Source organism: Neofelis nebulosa, chromosome 3, assembly GCF_028018385.1.
Source record: "Neofelis nebulosa isolate mNeoNeb1 chromosome 3, mNeoNeb1.pri, whole genome shotgun sequence".
In the NCBI taxonomy this organism is placed as follows: domain Eukaryota; kingdom Metazoa; phylum Chordata; class Mammalia; order Carnivora; family Felidae; genus Neofelis; species Neofelis nebulosa.
In genome coordinates, this window is record NC_080784.1 from 75526902 (window position 1) to 75548936 (window position 22035).

Sequence of the window (22035 nt, forward strand, 5' to 3'; positions counted from 1 at the left end):
AATCTCTTAAAAAGTTAAACATAAACTTGCCACATACAATCCAGCCATTCCATTCCTAGGTATTTACCCAATATAAATAAAAACATATGTCCCTACAAAGGCTTATACACAAATATTTATAGCAGCTTTATTTCTAATAGCCCAAAACTAGAACACACAAAAGACCCAAACGTCTATCAACAGCTAAACAGACTGTCATCTACCCATACAATGGAACACCACTAAGCAATAAAAATAAATGAATAAGACAGCAACATGGATACATCTTTAAATAATTATGCTCAGTAAAAGAAGCCAGGAAAAAGAATACATTACTGTATGATTCCATTTATACAAAACTCTTAGAAATATCATTTTTAAAAAATTAAAAAGAAGGGGGGGAGGAACTGGGTGGCTCAGTCGGTTAAATGTCCTACTTCGGATCAGGACGTGATCTCACAGCTCTTGAGTTCGAGCCCTGCTCATCGGCCTCTGTGCTGACAGCTCAAAGCCTGGAGCCTGCTTCAGATTCTGTGTCTCTCTCTCTCTCTCTTTCCGCTCCCCTCCCCGCCCCTGCTGTTCATGTTCGCTTGCTCTCTCTCAAAAATAAACATTAAAAAAATTTTTTTTAACTCTTGGAAATATAGTGACAGAAAGCAAATCAGTGGTTGCCTAGGGATGGGGGCAGGGGAAACAGTACAGAGAAGCGAAGGGCAGGAGAGAAAGACTAAAAAGGGGAATAAAGAAACTTTTACAGATGAAGGATATGCTCATTACCTTAATTGTAGTGATGGTTTCATGGATGTATGCATATGCCAAAACTCGGCAATTTATAAACTTTAAATATGAGAAATTTTTGAATGTCAAATATTCTTCAATAAAGCAATTAAAAACTAATCAAGAAGACTTATACATATGAAAAGTTAAAAAAAAAATTTTAATCTGTGTATGTATCCTCTAAGATGGCCAAAATGATCCCTGCCCCTTGCTATTTATGCCCATTTGTAATCTCTGCTTGCAACCAGGCTGTATTTAATGACTTGTTTCATTAAAACACACTACAGCAGATGTAAAGAGATGTCACTTCCAAGATGAAGTTACAAAAAAACACAGTAGTGTCCTTCTGCCTCGGACTCTCCACACGCTTGCTCTGTGAACTGTCCTATGGAGAAGCCCAGGATATAAGGAATGAGGGAGGCCTCTGCCTAAAAACTATCAAGGAATAAAGGCCCTCAGTCCAACAGCCTTCAAAGGGCTAAATCCAATAACTATATGATTGAGTTTGGAAGTTAATCCTCTCCCAGATGAACCTTCTGATGAGTATGCAGCCCCAGCCAACTGTCAGACTACAACCTCATGTGAGACTCTGAGCCAGACGTACCTAACTAAACCATGTCTGGATTCCTGATCCACAGAAACTGTGAAATATCTATGTTTGTTTCTTTAAGCCACAAAATTTTGGAGTACACAGTTTGTTACAAAGTAACAGACAACTAATAAAAAATCTAAGTCACATTTATATAAAAGAAAGTCTTCAAAGCAATTATATCCATTTAGAACACATTCAGCTACAGTAACAGAACATTTGACTAAAACTGGATTAAACAGTCCAGACATGAGACAGTCCCAGGTTAGTGCAGCATTTCAAAATGCCACCAGAGACCCAAGCCCTTTCTATTCAGGCTCTGACATTAAGGAACAGGTCTCCATCCTAATGCATGTTATTGTAGGGTTACAATATGATCTCATGTCCACTATGGAAAAGAAGGGGAAGGGGTTTTGCCTTTATCAGGAAAGTAAACACTTTCCTACAAACCTCAGAGATACTCTTCCACTTATATCTCACTCATCAGAACTGTTTTCCATTGCCACCCTTAGTTGCAAAGGAGTGTGGGAAGATGAGCATTTTTTTTTTTTTAAGTAAGGCACACTGCTGCCTCAACAAAGTGTTTTGTTAGTAAAGAAGAAAGGGGCAGTGCTCATTACATAGGCAACCAGCAGTATGAGCCAAAGCAATACATTATATCATGGTAAAACCAAAAATATTACAGTTTGTTTAGAGAAGGCCAAACCCACTATAAGCTATGGGGCCTTGAGAAGGTTTCTGAAAAGAGAGATGTTTAGAATTTGGCTAAGTAGAAAGGAAGAGCAAGGGAATTCTCAAAGAGGATAAAGGAACAAAAAACCATGAAGACAGGAAAATGCAATAAGACCTGAAAGTATATTACCCTGTATAAAGTTTTAATTGTCATGATTAACTTTTCAAAAAATTGCTGAGTGACAAATATGCATGTTGTTTCCTAGCATGGAAAAAATGTGGCATCACATTTAAAAGATAAAACATGGGTAAAGGATCTGAATAGGTATTTCTCTAAGGAAGATATACAAATGGCCCGTAAACACATGAAATGATGCTCAACATCACTAGTCACCAGGAAAATAGAAAGCAAAACCGTAACTAGATGCCACTTCACAACCACTAGGATGGCTAAAGTCAAAAAAGTCAGGTAATGATAAATTTCAGTGACGATGTAGTAAAACTGGAAGCTTCATGCACTGTAAAAATGGAAACTGGTGAAGCCAAATTAGAAAGAAGTATGGAAGTTCTTCAAACAACTAATCATGTTGTCATATGACCCAGCAAATCCCAAGAGAAATGAAAAAATGTCCACACAAAAACTTGAAAGTTTATAGCAACATTGCATATTAACAGTCAAAAGGTGAAAACAATCCAAATGGCCATTAACTGAGGAATGGATAAACAAAGTGTGGTATATTCATATAACGGAATATTATTTGGCCATAAAAAGGAATGAAGTACTTCTACTATAACATGGACAAACTTTGAAAACATTACGTTAAATTAAAGAAGCCAGTTGAGAATGATACACATGCTGTGATTCCACTCATATGAAATGTCCAGAACAAGAAAATTTACAAGAGACAGAAAGTAGCTTACTGGTTGCCTATGGCTAAGGCAAGGATAAGTGGGCTTCGTCCACCTTGGTCCAAACCACCATTATTTCCTAGCTGGATTATTTCAATAACTTAACCTACTTGGTTTCCCTGCTTCCATTCTTTGTCCACTAATGGATTCTGAGTGCCTAGGATAGTTATCACAGAAGACAGTAGGTATTCAATAATTTAGTTGTTATTATTCTGACTCCCAAGTCCTATGCTCTTTTCCAGTTTGTTTCTCCTGATTTATTTTGCAAATATCATGGTAGGAAAGACAGTGCTACTCAGCATTCAAACTCCCTTCCTATTTTGGGGAACTGCTGGTACCAATAGGAGGCAGCTACCTCTCATCACAAAAACTGGAAACTCCATGGGACGCCTGGGTGGCTCAGTCAGTTAGGCATCCGACTCCTCTGACTTAGACTCAGGTCATGATCCCATAGGTTTAGGAGATTGAGCCCTGCACTGGGCTCTGTGCTGATAACACAGAGCCTGCTTGGGATTCTCTCTCTCTCTCTCTCTCTCTCTCTCTCTCTCTTTCTCTGCCCCTCCCTCTGCTCTCTCTCTCTCTAAACAAATAAATAAACTTTAAAAAAAAAAAAAAGAGAAGAAGAAAGAAAGAAACTAGACACCCCAATTACTTATTTCGCCAGTGCCCCTGGCAACTAGAGTGTGAGAATGTAACCCAGGCTTGGCCAGATCACATGTACCTCCACAAAATGTGACTGGTAGCTGGGACAGAAGTTTTTTGAGGGATTTTTAAGTTTGTTTTCTTTTCTTTGGCAGCAGCAACATCTGGTTCTTCAGCCTGAGTCAGAAGCACCAGTGTAATCATCTTCTGAGGTCAGCAATGTCAGTAGAGCTAGGTGCAGTGTTCATGGCTCTGGAGCAGCAGAATCCTCACCAGACAGGTTTCACGGTGTGACTTTGGCTGTGGTGTGGCTGTGTACCTTCCCTCAGTTCCTGCCTACTTTTAGAACTGGGTTTCCAGCCTTCCCAGTGATTCTGCAAATCCATCTTGTATCTTTCAAAAATTCCTTTTCTGCTAATGTCAGCCAGAGTTAATATGCATTGCTTATAGTTAAAAACAATGACTGACAGAGGGCTCCTTACAAACTAACTCTTTAACCTTCTTAAACCCATGAGCAACATTTTAAATAGTGGTATTTCAGGAGGATTTTCCTATGAAGAAATGTAATCTCACGTTACCTCCAAACAGAAATAAATTCATTTCCTTTACTATTCTTTTTTTTTTAAACTTTATTTATTTATTTTGAGAGAGAGAGCGTGTGTGGGGAAGGGACAGAGAGAGAGGGAGACAGAGAATCCCAAGCAGACTCCATGCTGCCAGCACAGAGCCCAACACAGAGCACGGAACTCATGAAACCATGAGATCATGATCTGAGCTGAAACCAAGAGTCAGACACTTAATTGACTGAGCCACCCAGGCGCCCCTCCTTTACTATTCCTTTTTAAAAAAAAAAAATTTTTTTTAACGTTTTTATTTTCTGAGAGACAGAGACAGAGCGCTAGTTGGGGAGGGGCAGAGAGAGAGGGAGACACAGAATCCGAAGCAGGCTCCAGGCTCTGAGCTGTCAGCACAGAGCCCAACGCGGGCTCAAACCCACGAACTGTGAGATCATGACCTGAGCTGAAGTCAGACGCTTAACCCACTGAGCCACCCAGGCGCCCCCCTCCTTTACTATTCTTGATTAACTTTTCCCGGTCCTGTTATCTTCTCGAGAATCAGAATTCTTCCTCGCCTCACTCCAAAACAAGTCCATTGCCTATTTCCCTGAAGTTCCATTTCTTACCTACACTATAAATTCCACATGGTAATTCACCCCCTCAGTTGCATAAAAGAATAAAAAAATACTTCATTAAAATGTACTGGAATCTTGTAGTACAGACTAAATGCATGTTCTTGGAAACAATCAAGATTTCCTTTAATAGCTGAATGAATAAACAAACTACAGCACAACTATGAAATGGAATATTATTTAGCAATAAAAAGAAATGAACTATCAAAAAAAAATGAGCTATCAAGCCACCAAAAGACACGGAGGAAACCTAAATATACATTACTAAGTGAAAGAAGCCAATCTGAAAAGGCTATAGACTGTACGATTCCAACAATATCATATTCTGGGAAAGGCAAACTACAGAACAGTAAAAATACCAGTGGTTGCTAGGAGTTAGGGGAGAGGGAAGGATGGAGGGATAACTCCAGCACAGGAGATTTTTAGGGCAGTGAAACTATTCTGGAATCCTGCATTCTGTATCCTGTAATTGTGCATATATAACATTTATGCATTTGTCAAAATTCACAGAATATACAATATAAAATGTGAACCCTAATATATAGTATGGACTTTATTTAGTAACAAGAGATCAATACTGACTCATCAATTATAACATGTACAACACTAACACAAAATGTAAATAATAGGGGAAATTTTGTGTTTGGTGGGGTGTAGGGGGTGGTACAAGTGTCCCCATTTTTCAACGTTTTTTTTTTTTTTTTTTTTTTTTTTTTGGGACAGAGAGAGACAGAGCATGAACGGGGGAGGGGCAGAGAGAGAGGGAGACACAGAATCGGAAACAGGCTCCAGGCTCCGAGCCATCAGCCCAGAGCCTGACGCGGGGCTCGAACTCACGGACCGCGAGATCGTGACCTGGCTGAAGTCGGACGCTTAACCGACTGCGCCACCCAGGCGCCCCATGTGTCCCCATTTTTCAAAAGTTCATGTTATACCACTTTGTTTTTATGAAAGACCTACATTAGTACCTATTTTTGCTGAGAGAAATCTGAAGGGTATTTTGCTTTTACAAAAAAAGATAAAAAGCAAAAAGAGTGTTCAGCATTCATTTGGCAGCAAGCCTTTATAGAGGCAGCGTGCACCCAGAGCAGTGAGAGTGGCCCCAAGCTCCTTCCCTGGGAACTATACTCAGCATGTCAGCATCAAGCTCCATAGCATCGAACTGTGCCTATGAGCATTTGTGCTTTACTTTGATGTATTTTGTGCATCCATTAGCAAGATGTGCCCTAAGGTATCAGAAAAGCCTAAGAAAGGTTACTTTTGGGGTCTAGAATCACTCAAAGATTTTTTCCACATAGGTTAATGGTAATTGCTTTTTTGCTTCACACCATTTTAGCTCACAAAAAGTTTCATAGGAATACTCCACTTTCAGATGGTGGGAGAAAACTATACAGCTGACCACTGAACAATGCAGAAGTTAGGGGCAACCCTCATGCAGTCAAAAATCCATATATAACTTTTGACTCCTGGGTGGCTCAGTTGATTTAGCCTCCGACTCTTGGTTTCAGCTCAGGTCATGATCCAAGGGTCGTGGGATCCAGCCCCACATCGGGCTCTGTGCTGAACGTGGAATCTGCTTGAAATTCTCTCTCTCTCTCTCTCTCTCTCTCTCTCTCTCTCTCTCTCTCTCCCCCCCCCCCCCCTCACTAGTGCTCTGTCTCAAAAAAAAAAAAAAAAAAAAAAAAAAAAAAAGAAGTAAGTGCTAATAGCCCACTGTTGACCAGAAGCCTTACCAATAACATAAATAGTTGATTAACACATATTTTTTATGCTATCATACACTGTATTCTTACAATAAAGTAAGTTAGGGGAAAGTAAATGTAGATAATTATAAGAGAAAGAAAATACATTTACAGTACCATATGTATAAAAACAAAAATGCACGTATACGTGAACTCATGAGGTTTAAACCCATGTTGTTAAAGGGTCAACCACTTTTGGGAACTCTCTGTACCTCCCCACCCCTTTTTCTGTAACCCTAAAAGGAACTAAAATATTATAAAATAATATCATGATGTGGGAAGATGAAGGTTAAAACATTCTAAGATCCTTGTACTGTTTGGAAGAAAGAGAAGTTGATTATCTCTAGACTTTGAATCAAATAATGCATGTTAAAAATTTAACGGAAACCACATAAGTTTAAATAAAAACACATTTTTTTCTTACAAAGCAAATCTATAATTTTTTTAAGTGTGGTGGCTTACCTGAGATTCCAGAACCTCCAGCTTGCGTTTCCTTGCATGAAGAGCTTTACTTGGAAAAGCCCAATAATAATTAGACGTTCCAATCCTCTCACAGTCAACCATACCGTCATCAACTAAGCTTTGAAGGACTTCTTTTACTGACATAGCAGCTAAAAGAGAGAATTTTTAAAGACTACATTAAGACACATCCTATATAATTAAAAGGCTAAAAACTAGGAAAATACCTGCAATAAATATTACAGAAGGGGTACTTAACAAAGGAGCTTTTAAAAATAAAAAATACTACAATGGAAAAACAAAAGTACATCAATGAACAAAAACAAAATATACACAGTCAACAAACAAAAATGTTTAACCCCACTAATAACTGAAGAAAGCAAAATAAAGCAATGACATATGATTTCTTGACTACAATATCATAAAAGATTTAGGGTAATGAGTAGCCTCATCATGGGTAGAGAATATGACAATATATATTGAAAACCTTAGATTTATGCATACCTTTTATGTAGAAATTCCACTATTTTAAATTCAACCAAAGAAAATGACAGACAAGCATAACGATGCTTGTCAAAGCACTGTTTTCAATAGCAAAAAACTGGAAACCAGTCCAATAACTGGACTTGTAATATTGTGGGGCACCTGAGTGGCATAGTCGATTAAGCGTCTTACTCTTGATTTCAGCTCAAGTCATGATCTCACGGTTTGTGAGTTTGAGCCCTGCATTGGGCTCTGTGCTAAACTGCAGAGCCTCCTTGGGATTTTATCTCCGTCTCTTGGCCCCTCCTCCACTTGCTCTCTATCTCTCTCTCTCTCAAAATAAATAAAAACAACTTAAAAAAAAAAGCATTTATTGTGACAGGATACTATACAATCATTAAATTTATGTTATAAAATATTTAATGGCATGGATATATATATACATTCAAAATGTGTATAAAATATAAAAAAATAAAGTTAAAATATGCACTAATGTGACAGAAGTTATCTTTAAGAGGCAATTTTTATTTCCTCTTTTTGTTCATTTTTCTTATTTTTTCCAACAATGAACATGTTTTGCCTTCTTTGCTAAGAAAACTAACAAAAGAAAAAAAAACTTGTGAAAAATTAAACAATAAAACAATAAACTGAATATTAGGGTTAAGGGTAAGATAAAAAATCAGAAAGAAGTTTTCAAAAGTAGCATATAAAAATGTAAAGTCAAATATGACTTTATTTGAAATTCATGAACAATTCTTACTTTCTATTAAGTAAAACTGTACTGAGAAATTATCCATATTTTTATGTCCACTTTAATTTTTTCTACAGATTCCTAAATATAATAAAATCTATTAGAAAACTAAAGATTTAATAAATTAAAAAAAAAATCGACACCGAATGTGCAAAACATTCAACCTCACTCGTAAAGAAATACGAAGTGAAATGAAATGTCAACGATTCTAAAAATGAAAACACGATTCTGAGAAATGAATGTGAATATAATTTGGAATAGCCTTTCCTGAAGGCACTTTGAGAATATGTATTAAATGTCTAAAACTACACAAGTCTCTATTTTCCACTCTATTTCTAGGAGCATTTCCTAATGAAGTGATAGGAGATGTGGGGGGGGAAAAAAGTATGGGTAAGGAGAGAAAGGGATGAATAGGTGGAGCACATTGAGATTTTAGGGCAGTAATAAAATCCTCTGCATGACACGATAATGATGGATCCGTGTCATTATACACTTGTCCAAACTCACAGAATGCAATGCAAACCATGGACTTTGGGGGATTAGGATGTGTCAGCTGTAACAAACGGACCACTGGTGAGTGATGCTGACAGCAGGAGAAGCTTTACATGTGGGGGAGCAGGAAGCATATGGGATATCTCTGTACCTTCCACTCAATTCTGCTATGACCCTAAAACTGCCCTAAAAAATCACGTTTTTAGAAAAAAATTCATAGATAGTATGTTACACATTAATTTTAGCAGCAAAGTTTGTGAACAACCTAGGTGTTCAACAAAAGGTAACAAGCTAAGCAAATTAGGGTATAGTGGGTGGTCACAGAATGAAACATTAGGAGATGCAGATGTTGTGCATCTTTTTTTTTTTTAAGTTTATTTATTTATTTTGAGAGACAGAGGAGAAAAGGGAATCCCAAGCAGGCTCTGTGCTGTCAGCACAGAGCCCCACGAGGGGCTCAATCCCATGCAGTGAGATCATGACCTGAACAGAAATCAAGAGTGAGCCACCCAGGCACCCCACATCATTCTTTAAGCAAATGACATAATGAAATATAGATGACATAATGTTATATGAAAAATGCATGAACACAAAACTGCATATACAGGACAGTTCCCTCAAAAAAAAAAAAAAAAAAAAAAAAAGAGATACATACATACATACATACATACACAAATAGAACCAAAGAATAAGACACCAAAATACACCAAAATGTTAACAGTGGTGATCCCAGAATAGAGGGCTTATGAACAATTTTTACTTATAAACATGTATAGCTTATACAATGAAAATAAGATTTAAATACATATATATATATACATATATATGTATGTGTTATATATATATATATACATATATATATATATATATATATATATATATACAACACACAGACACACACACACACACCATATATAGGGGGTTTAACAGTGACCCTTCAAAAGATAACCCCCAAATCCTGTGAATGTGACCTGATTTGGAAAAAGGGTCTGTATAGATGCAGTTAAGGATCATAGATGAAATCATCCATGTTTTAGGGTGGTATGGCCCAAATCCAATGACATATGTCCTTATAAGAGATAGAAATGGAGAAAATAAAGGGGAAGTCTACATAAAAACAGAGGCAGAGATTAGAACAATGTGTCTATAAGCCAAGTACTGCTGACAGCCACCAGAAGCCAGGAGAGAAGCAGGAGACAGATTCTCCTTCAGAACCTCCAGAAGGAACCAACCCAGCAATACCCTGATTTTAGACTTCTGGCTTCCAAACTTTGAAAGAATAAATTCTACTGTGTTAAGCTACCAAGTTTGTGGTAATTTGTTACAAAAGCTTAGAAAACCACTACACCATGTAAAGATATGAAGTCACATTCAACAAATACAAGAACATAAATGAAATGTTTACTTCTCTTGAAGTAAGTATACCTATAAATAAATAAATGTGTGCATGCATGTGTGTATAGGTATGGTATGCGTGCATATTCCATTTTAATTTTCCTAAAGCAGATACTCCAAACACAAGAATCATGGCCACAGCCTGAAGACATCATGTAAGGACTTTTATAAACATTCTTCACCTGTAGAAATTTATGTTTTCATAAAGTGAAAGACTGTTACAGAAAAGATGGCCAATATATCACAAAATGTCTCCGCACATCTTTGATACTCACTAATGCCTTTTTCTTTGGGCGCAATCTTCTCCATGTCTTTTAATTGAAACACATCTTTCTGTTTAAAAGAGTTTAAAAAAAGATGAAAAACATATATTTATTTTCTCCTATATATTCATATTTACCATAACTATATTAATAAAACTTTGTACTAAAAGTTGTGTCTGGTAATGAACAGTGTGACAGAATCAAGCATTTTAGAGCTAGAACAAACTGCAACTGTCTTGTTTGATACCTTCAACAGAATTTAAAAAGGGACAAATTTTGCATGAACATTCAATTCTTTAAAGTAACTGAAGATCAGAATGTAAAGAATATCTTCCCATCGAGGTATAAAGACTACTTACAATGAATCATTTAACATGAAATAATCACCTTCTCTGACACTGTGATTTTAAGAAAACAGTGATTTGCTTAGCATGCATCGTACATCACAGATTTAGCAGTTTTAACTAAAAGTAAAACAGACAACTGACGGGCATCTACTTGAGAATCTCTCTTTCCCTCTGCCCCTCTCCCCAGCTTGCATGCGTGCATGCTCCCTCTCAAAAACAAAACAAAACAAACTCAGTGACTAGTGAACTTCTGGAAGCTGCTCACACTCATTAATATGCTGTTATTAACTGAAGGCAGGGCTGAAAAATTTTCAATCTGAAACAGCCAATTTTGATACTGAGAAAATGAACAATATCATAAAGGACAAAATAATCACCCTCACCACTCTCCCCAGCCTTCCACAGCCTAGTAAGAATTAAATCTACTTTTCTTGCTGAGACCACAGGAAAAATATTTTAACTGTGTACAAGTCATAATCCTCACATACAAATTTCATCAATTTATCTTTCTAATCATCATTAATATGATACTCTGTTCTGAATTGCCAATGACTTTTAGTAAGTCATTGAAGGCAGGTAACATTAGTAAAATTACACTTAGAAGGCAGTTTTTAAAATAAAGGTTCCCAGAGTGTTTTGCTTGTTTTACTGAGAATCTGAATTTTCAAAATGAAAATGTCCTTATTAATTTCATATTCTATTTTGCCATTTTCTCTTATCTTCTTCACATCTGTATATAATGAAAGTAGCCAGTAGAATGTGGTCAGACTAGACTTTGAAGGTCCTATCAAGTATTAGGCTAAGACATAGGAAATTAGTGTTTTTTGTAGGTCTAAGATTTGGACTTGAACTGGAAGAAGAAAAAAAAAAAAGCTACTGTTGAGCAACATGGTAAAAAAAACAGCTTCTAGAGCCAGGTGCCTGGATTTAAATCCTGGCTCTACCACTTAGGACCTGAAACTTCAAACATATTTCCCGTTAGTGGCAGGCACAAATATCTGGAATAAATTAAGGAGGCCTATGATATGTAACACGATAGTCAGATTTATAAATGCAGAGAGGCAGCATTTAACACTGCCTAAAATCTAAAAATCAGATGATCCTCCCTGGATTTGAATCCTAGTGGTACTACCACTTCAATTTTTTGAGATCCAGGGCTGGCACCTTAGGCTGTGTCTCAGATGTCCTCATCTGTAGAATGAGGATCATAACAGTCCTGATAGCAAAGGATTAAAAAGGATGGAATCAGATAACCTACACCAAGCGCTGAGAGCAATGATTGGCACCTAGGAAGCACTCAGTTGATGTCCACAATTATCACTATTATTCCCAGGCAGAAAGGGGACACAATCAAATATATGCTTCAGAAAGATCATTTGGTGCCAGTGTGGTGTAGTAGGAGTTTGGACAGAAGTGACATTGGGGTAGGGTTCTTTCATACTCCATAGCTTCACAGAAACTAAAAATGTTTGCATAATTTTATCCACTATTCAGGAAATTGATTAGCACTGATATTTAATAAAAAAAGGTACAGTTAACACTGAATGACATATACTTAAGGAGAAAACTACATAAAATACTAAAAATCTTAGAGAAAACAACTCACCGTCTCAAAAAATATTTCCATCATGCGGGCTCTCTTCTCCTCTGCACTCAGTCCCTTTTTCTTTGACTAAAGCACAAAAGTAAAAAAGTAGACACTGCATTAAAAAAACAAAAAACAAACAAAAAAACACTGCATTCTAAAACAACTTGATCTGAAACATCATCTGAAATGTTATGGTCTTGTCTGCCAATGAGTTTGATAACTCTCAGAGCCAGGCCTCAAGACCCATTTAAACTACTATATGCCCACCCCTGTGGTAGGTGCTGCCAGTAGAATAACAAGTGTGATTGTGACAGAGCCTGGCAGTTTATAGAAATCCGATATTTATCAAATGATCCAATGATAAGTCCCTGTATTTACCTTCAAAGGACTTATAATCTCTCAAAGAAAATAGATGTAACTAATAAATGATGGAAGTACATTCACAAATTGATACCAAGTACAGAACTGGGGAGGGTTGAGGGCTATCTAGGAAGGCTAGAGATGAAAAGGATTTTGGCAAGTTGAGAAATGGTGAGGTGTCCTAGGCAGACCACACAGAGCCATGATGTTTTGGAAGTACGTGGAATGCATCAGAAAGCCAAGCACTGAGGGATGATTACTGCGTAGTGCATGTAGAGGGAGTGGCAGAGAAGGTGAGAAAGGTTGTCAGGGGCCAGATCACGGAAGGCTGACTGTCCAGCCAAAGAGAATGTATGTTATTCTTTCTAGACAATGAGAAGCTACTGGGTGAATTTCTAAAGCAGAAGAGTGACAAGATTAGAGTTACGTTTTAGTAAGATGGCATATGGTAGCATTGTGGAGGATAGGCTGGAGGAAGAAAAAAACCTATCCAAGTAGAAAATGGAAGCCTACTGAAGGTTTCTACTATTCTGTAACTATAGTTTAGCCAATTTAAAATTAAGATAATTAACACGTAACTAAAATGTCTGTTGATAATTCAATTTTATAATATATTGTATTTAGAACATAGAAAGCTGAAATCCAAATTTTTTTAGAAAGCCAAATTCCCTCAATGCAAAGAGTCACAGAAAATAACAAAAGAGAGAATCATGTCTAATAGAGAATTCCACACTAATGTTTTTTAAGTCATCTGAATCTTTCTCAAAAATCACACAGGATTATGAGGCAACATAAACTGTTTAGTAAGAAGTTTAAAACACTTTACACCACTTTAAAAAAGCAGACATTAAAAACAAACAAAGACTGAGTCTTTGCAACTAAATACTCCATTGGAAAATGAAAGCCTATAATAGACAGGGACAGGGATTTGAAATTGCCATCCTGAATACAAACCAGAGTCCATAAGTCTTTATTCTACTTGCAGAACCTAGAAACCCCACTAACTGATTTTCACAGCAGTAAAATTATCACGTGTTCCTGGATGAACTGTATAGATAAAATAAGTAGGATTAATGTTGATATTTCTCTTTTTTCTCTGTCTACTCTTGAACACTATAGTTCCCCCTAGGTTCTCTATTGATCTCCTCATCTCCTCACACTTTTCTTTGATCTTATCTGCTTTTATGGTTTTAACAAACACTTATGCTGAATCCTCCAATCGTAAATCGGTCTCTGAAGTATGCTCCTGAGCTACAATCTCATGTATCTACCTGCCTACTGGACAGACTTCAAACTCAGAGGGTTTCAACTGAACTCTTCTTCTCCCACATCTACTCCCCAAACCTGCTGTTCCAGGTCTTGAGCTCAGTTAGATACCACCTTGTCACCTAAGCCAGAGGCCTGGCAGTCGTCCCAGGTTCTTTCATCCCTCTTACTCTACATCAGACCAATCACCAAGTTCTGCCAATTTTAGTGCTTAACTATTCCTCAAATCTATCCAGTCTGCTCCATCCCTATAACCCCTACCTCGATTCAGGCCTTCATTATGTGTGCTGTCTCCTGCAACATTCCTGCAGGCCCCCTCGCCACACTTTGTCTCACCCTCTAAGTCCACATTCCACACTGCCAAGAAGCAAATCTAACTATGCCTCTCCTTGCTTTTTCAGTGTTTCCTAACCATCCAGAAGTATCCAATCATTCTACAAGGCCCTTTATCACCTGACCCCAATCTACCTCTCACAGATACCACTCCCCACATCAAATTTGACCATACCATGGAGAGTTAAGCCACTTAAGCTGTAATACAAAAATCAGATGGTCCCTGACTTACTATGGTTCCACTTTTTCAACTTTACCATAGTGTGAAGGTGATACACATTCAATAGAAACCATACTTCAAATTTTGAATCTGAATCTTTTCTCAGGCTAGTGATAGGAAGTACAATACTCTCATGAGGCTGGGCAGCCACACGACCATGAGGGTACACAATCAATACACTTACAATCATTCTGTTTTTCACTTTCAGTACATTTTTCAATAAATTACATGAGATATTTAATACTTTACTATAAAATAGGCTTTGTCTAATTCCTAAACACCCACACTCTTCCAAAACTCAATCAAGAGGAAATAGAAAGCTTGAACAGACCCATAACCAGCGAAGAAATTGAATCGGTTATCAAAAATCTCCCAACAAATAAGAGTCCAGGACCAGATGGTTTCCCAGGGGAGTTCTACCAGACGTTTAAAGCAGAGGTAATACCTATCCTTCTCAAGCTATTCCAAGAAATAGAAAGGGAAGGAAAACTTCCAGACTCATTCTATGAAGCCAGTATTACTTTGATTCCTAAACCAGACAGAGACCCAGTAAAAAAAGAGAACTACAGGCCAATATCCCTGATGAATATGGATACAAAAATTCTCAATAAGATACTAGCAAATCGAATTCAACGGCATATAAAAAGAATTATTCACCATGATCAAGTGGGATTCATTCCTGGGATGCAGGGCTGGTTCAACATTCGCAAATCAATCAACGTGATACATCACATTAATAAAAAAAAAGAGAAGAACCATATGATCCTGTCAATCGATGCAGAAAAGGCCTGTGACAAAATCCAGCACCCTTTCTTAATAAAAACCCTTGAGAAAGTCGGGATAGAAGGAACATACTTAAAGATCATAAAAGCCATTTATGAAAAGCCCACAGCTAACATCATCCTCAATGGGGAAAAACTGAGAGCTTTTTCCCTGAGATCAGGAACACGACAGGGATGTCCATTCTCACCGCTGTTGTTTAACATAGTGCTGGAAGTTCTAGCATCAGCAATCAGACAACAAAAGGAAATCAAAGGCATCAAAATTGGCAAAGATGAAGTCAAGCTTTCGCTTTTTGCAGATGACATGATATTATACATGGAAAATCCGATAGACTCCACCAAAAGTCTGCTAGAACTGATACATGAATTCAGCAAAGTTGCAGGATACAAAATCAATGTACAGAAATCAGTTGCATTCTTATACACTAACAATGAAGCAACAGAAAGACAAATAAAGAAACTGATCCCATTCACAATTGCACCAAGAAGCATAAAATACCTAGGAATAAATCTAACCAAAGATGTAAAAGATCTGTATGCTGAAAACTATAGAAAGCTTATGAAGGTAATTGAAGAAGATATAAAGAAATGGAAAGACATTCCCTGCTCATGGATTGGAAGAATAAATATTGTCAAAATGTCAATACTACCCAAAGCTATCTACACATTCAATGCAATCCCAATCAAAATTGCACCAGCATTCTTCTCGAAACTAGAACAAGCAATCCTAAAATTCATATGGAACCACAAAAGGCCCCGAATAGCCAAAGTAATTTTGAAGAAGAAGACCAAAGCAGGAGGCATCACAATCCCAGACTTTAGCCTCTACTACAAAACTGTAATCATCAAGACAGCATGGTATTGGCATAAAAACAGACACATAGACCAATGGAATAGAATAGAAACCCCAGAACTAGACCCACAAACGTATGGCCAACTCATCTTTGACAAAGCAGGAAAGAACATCCAATGGAAAAAAGACAGTCTCTTTAACAAATGGTGCTGGGAGAACTGGACAGCAACATGCAGAAGGTTGAAACTAGACCACTTTCTCACACCATTCACAAAAATAAACTCAAAATGGATAAAGGACCTGAATGTGAGACAGGAAACCATCAAAACCCTAGAGGAGAAAGCAGGAAAAGACCTCTCTGACCTCAGCCGTAGCAATCTCTTACTCGACACATCCCCAAAGGCAAGGGAATTAAAAGCAAAAGTGAATTACTGGGACCTTATGAAGATAAAAAGCTTCTGCACAGCAAAGGAAACAACCAACAAAACGAAAAGGCAACCAACGGAATGGGAAAAGATATTTGCAAATGACATATCAGACAAAGGGCTAGTATCCAAAATCTATAAAGAGCTCACCAAACTCCACACCCGAAACACAAATAACCCAGTGAAGAAATGGGCAGAAAACATGAATAGACACTTCTCTAAAGAAGACATCCGGATGGCCAACAGGCACATGACAAGATGCTCAACGTCGCTCCTTATCAGGGAAATACAAATCAAAACCACACTCAGATACCACCTCACGCCAGTCAGAGTGGCCAAAATGAACAAATCAGGAGACTATAGATGCTGGAGAGGATGTGGAGAAACGGGAACCCTCTTGCACTGTTGGTGGGAATGTAAATTGGTGCAGCCACTCTGGAAAGCAGTGTGGAGGTTCCTCAGAAAATTAAAAATAGACCTACCCTATGACCCAGCAATAGCACTGCTAGGAATTTACCCAAGGGATACAGGAGTGCTGATGCATAGGGGCACTTGTACCCCAATGTTTATAGCAGCACTCTCAACAATAGCCAAATTATGGAAAGAGCCTAAATGTCCATCAACTGATGAATGGATAAAGAAATTGTGGTTTATATACACAATGGAATACTACGTGGCAATGAGAAAGAACGAAATATGGCCTTTTGTAGCAACGTGGATGGAACTGGAGAGTGTGATGCTAAGTGAAATAAGCCATACAGAAAAAGACAGATACCATATGGTTTCACTCTTATGTGGATCCTGAGAAACTTAACAGAAACCCATGGGGGAGGGGAAGGAAAAAAAAAAAAAAAGAGGTTAGAGTGGGAGAGAACCAAAGCATAAAAGACTGTTAAAAACTGAGAACAAACTGAGGGTTGATGGGGGGTGGGAGGGAGGGGGGGTGGGTGATGGGTATTGAGGAGGGCACCTTTTGGGATGAGCACTGGGTGTTGTATGGAAACCAATTTGACAATAAAATTCATATATTAAAAAAAATAAAAATAAAAATAAAAAAATAAATAAAATAGGCTTTGTCTTAGATGCTTTTGCCCAGCTATAGGCTAATGTATAAGTGTTCTGAGCATGTTTAAGGTAGGCTAGGCTAAGCTATGATGCTCCATAGGTTAGGTGTATTAAATGCATTTTTGACTTAATGATATTTTCAAATTACAGTGGGTTTATCAGGGTGTAACTCCATTGTGAGTTGAGGAAGATCTGTACTTGTAATTCTCCACTTGCAGCATGCTCTTTCCCATTTTTATGTCTTTCACAAAATGTTCTAAAACACCTGTTCCTCTCTCCTATTCGAAACTCCAAAAAAATCTCCTAAAGCTTAGTTTAAGCATTCTGTGAAAGAGCTTCCCCTGAGCTCACAGGACAGGCTGAGTGTCATCCCATGTGTTCCCAGAACACAACTTTATCAAATCAATTTGTATACTTGTCTTTCTCAGCAGACTGAAAACTTCAGAACATGCATTGCCCTTGCCTTCCTAGAGCTTAGTGCTAGGTTAGAGCAGACACAAAGGCCATCCCTTGACTTCAGGACCATGTATCCACAGCCCTAACTCTAAACTTTGAGACTGTTCAGGCTCCCAAACCCCACAACATCCTCTGCACTCCCATATATGACACAGGGTAAATTAATAATAAAGAATTCTGTGCTAACCATTTATGGCCTTTCCTGGAGAGATAAATCACAGAAATCTCAGGTGGGCAAGCTCCAAAAAACCATATAGATCTATTTGCTAAACCTGGAGTCAACAGCTGGCATTCAATACTGCTTTAATTAGCCTCCCTTCACACTGGCCTCAGCAGTATCAAAACAACCAAGCATGAAATCCACACCCAGTTCGAAGGCTCTTTTGGTTCATTTTTCTAGTCCAATGGGTTTCAAACTGCCATTAGAAGTATCTCAGGAGCTTTTCAAAAATACTGATACCAAGGCACATGCCATATGAACTGAATCAGAATCTCTGAGACCAGACCATGGTCTGGGCATGCATATCTTACAAAGCCTCTCCAGGTGCTTTAACTCCCCAGGTTTGAGAACACTGCTCTTCTCACTCCAGAATCTAGCGACAGGTCAGGGGTACTGGGTGGCAGCGAGGATCCCTTTAGGACTAGTCTGTAGCTACATCAGTGGAAAACAGATCCAAAGCTTTAAATGGGTCCTAACATTTTGGTATTATTAAACAGCTCCTTGGAGAGACTCATGGACTCCACAACATTCTGCCCACCAGAAGCAGACAATGAGGAGAGTCTAGTGTCCTGGAGGCACACAGTTTTAGGAAAGTTCATATCAGTTCAGAAGCTATGAAGTTACTCAAGAAATATGGATGAGCTGTATTATCCATTAACATTGTTTGCAGGCTAATTTACTCATCAGTCTCTTTTATGACTAGAAATAGTTTTTATTATTAACCACAGTAGGAGAGTATCATGGCCAGAATGAAAATAACTAACGTAAAAGGATACCATACTAATTCATATCTAGAAATTTCTCCCAAAAAAATCAACAAGGGCTTACTTAATAGTTAACATTAAAGAAATCTGCTGACAACATAAGTTAGAGATATATTCAAATTAGTATATATATATGTATAGATATCTATCTATATATTCAAATAAAGATATATTGAATATATATATTCAAATATGTATATATATTCAAATTAGTAAGTAAGGGGACTCAAGACTTGACCTGAGGACAACAAAGCTTCCTGGTCAACTAACATAGAGCTATCCCCACTTTTCAGAAGATTTACATTAGTACCTATTTTCACTAACCAAAAGAAATCCTAAGAGCATTTTCACTTGTACGGAAAAAAGACAAAAAGTGAAGAACCAGTGTTCAGCGTTTGGTTTAGGAATGGCTCCACCAAGCTCCTTCCCTGGGAACTACATTCAGCATCTCAAGCATAAGCCACCAGTTTTGAACTGTGTCTATGAGTATCTGCACTGGCAAGATGTATCCTAGGGTATGTGAAAAGCCTGAGAGAAAAAAATTCTTTAAAGTTTTAAAAAATTAAAAAAGAGAAAAGCCTAAGAGGGTTGGTTTTTTGTTTTTTTTTTTAGGTCTCAGAAATGCTCAAAGATTTTTTTTCCGGGGCACCTGGGTGGCTCAGTCGGTTAAGCGGCCGACTTCGGCTCAGGTCATGATCTCGCTGTCCATGAGTTCGAGTCCTGCGTCGGGCTCTGTGCTGACAGCTCAGAGCCTGGAGCCTGTTTCAGATTCTGTGTCTCCCTCTCTCTGACCCTCCCCTGTTCATGCTCTGTCTCTCCCTGTCTCAAAAATAAATAAAATGTTAAAAAAAAATTTTTTTTTAAAGATTTTTTTCCATATAAATTAATAATTGCTGCTGCTGCTTCCCCTTACATCATTTCAGATGACAAAAGGTTTCATAGGAACACTACTCTTTCAAAGAGTGGGGGAAACCTGTATTTTAAACCACTTAAAAAACCATACATCTAAGGAACCTTCTCCAATTAGGAGTTACAGATTCCCAAAATCAGCTCTGTTTACCAATTACAATACAACTTTGAAAAATTAAAAGTAGATGATATCTGTTGCCCTCAGAAGTGGCAGAGTACGTTACATCTCTCCAATTCCAAATATATGCCTGTACTTGTTTACCCACCAAGCCCAACCGAATCAAAACTGGGATTAATTCAAAATCAGGAAAGGGAACAAAACTTTCTTTGATCAACATAACACTAAACGTACTTCCTGAGCATACATTTAAAAAATAGGATGTATCTCCAAGTTTTATTCTATTTCATGTTTCTCCACTATCAGAGGTAAGCATCTGGAAATAGTTAACAGCATTACTACCATTTAGAATCAGAAGGTGATTCGTATGTAAAGAGACATTAGGTAAAAGGATAAAGTTAATGCATTTATGCTGCATAGTTCTCAATGGTCAGTTGTGTTAGGCCAGTAACACTACTGAGAAATACACTACCACACAGCATGGGTAACAGATTGAAGTGTGCTCCTGTTTGGCTTCTGAGATCGTTTTATGCCCAGGTGGCAGCGTTGTTAGTTTAACCACAAAGAAGCCGTTATCAGTTGTAATTACATCTGGACAAGTATCTTCAAATAAGTACCATACAACCTAGATCCTTGCCCAGCAAAATAACGGCCACTTAACTAAATTAAGATATTAAAATCTTAGATTCATTTAATTAGGTGTTGATTCTCTGCCAACAGAGGCAGAAAAAAAAAATGACATGAAACTGAAGTTTATGGAAATGATTTGATGAGGGGCTTCTGGGTGGCTCAGTCGGTTGGGCCTCCAGCTCTTAATTTCGGCTCAGGTCATGATCCCGGGGTCTTAGGATCAGGCCCCGCCACCGACCCTGAGCTGAGCATGGAGCCTACTTGGGATTCTCGCTCTCTCTTCCTCACTCTAACCCTCTCCCCCGCTCGCTCGCTCTCTCTCTCTCAAATTTAAAAAAAAAAAAAAATTTTTTTTTAATGATTGGACGAGCTAAAAGACATTAAATTCACAAAGATACAAGCACGCCTTGGAATCTTACCAGGACTTAACGGACCATGGTATGCAGGGAAGGCTAACTCAGCGCAGTGCTTCCCTAATAAACGGACTAACTCCTTACCAACCAGCAGTTCAGAGCACAAAAGGACATCGATTCCAGCCCTTTGGTAAAAGAACAACGGATTTTCAAAGAAATCTTACTGGCATAAAGTGAAGATTCGTTAGGTTACTTCTGAAACCGTGAGCCACTCAGAAATGTGCTCTACAAACCATGATACATAGCACTCGTCTAAGACCCAAGATGCTTGCTCGCTCACACCTTTCCCGGTTCTTCCTAAGAGGCCGCACCTTTGGCAGCAGAATCCGGGGAGCCTGGTGCAATGGTTCTGAAGCGACTCGTGCTTTGGACAGGTCGCTAAGTTTGTGAGACACTCGGGTCACGTTCGCGAACACCTCCGGATTTTAGCCTAACCCGCCTTGGAAGGCTCTGGGGACAGCGCGGGGCGCGCAAGGGCGGGAAGGCGGCGGACGCCCCGCGGCCTAAGGGTAGCAGGCCCCGGGGCCACGCCTCAGCCTCTGGGCTCCGGCCGCGTCGACCTGGCGGCCCCTCCATGGGAGCCAAGCCCCCGAAACCCCGCCGGGGCCTAAAGCTGCCGAGGAGCTCCGCCGCCTCGAGAGTGGGGAGGAGCGGGACCCTGGGGCTCGGCCTCAGTTCTTACCATAGCGGATCTTCCGAAGGCTGGGCCTGCGCGAAGCGAGGGGCGGGGCGGGACTAGACGGGTTTGATTTTGGCGCGGACTCCCCCAGGGGGCGGAGCAGCGACCAGGAAGAGGAGGGACGGGGGCCGACCTCCGCTCCAACGGTGCGCGGCGACCCCTGGCGGCTCGGCGGAGCGGCCGGCCGGAGAGGGGCGGGGTGGGCCAGGGCGCTGCTTGGACTGGTCTCTCCGCGCTCCTGCCTCTGCTCTCCTGATGTAGAATGTGACTCCTTTTTTTAGAAAGTCTTAAGCCCTCACTTTAGGGCACGTTTTCCTCGCGCTGC

The 22035-nt window shown here is 38.9% G+C and overlaps 1 protein-coding gene across 1 annotated transcript in view; it reads right to left on the bottom strand.

Moving 5' to 3' along the window:
- The window catches only part of MND1 (meiotic nuclear divisions 1), a 65724-nt gene extending 43929 nt beyond the window's left edge, over nucleotides 1-21795 (bottom strand). The window contains exons 1-4 of the mRNA XM_058721124.1: nucleotides 21714-21795; nucleotides 12296-12361; nucleotides 10355-10412; nucleotides 6962-7110 (exon numbers count right to left, since the gene is read on the bottom strand). Coding sequence (XP_058577107.1) covers nucleotides 6962-7110; nucleotides 10355-10412; nucleotides 12296-12361; nucleotides 21714-21716 — 276 coding nt within the window. The 5' untranslated portion in view covers nucleotides 21717-21795. The remainder of the gene's footprint in view (nucleotides 1-6961; nucleotides 7111-10354; nucleotides 10413-12295; nucleotides 12362-21713) is intronic.
- Nucleotides 21796-22035: the final 240 nt, after the last annotated feature.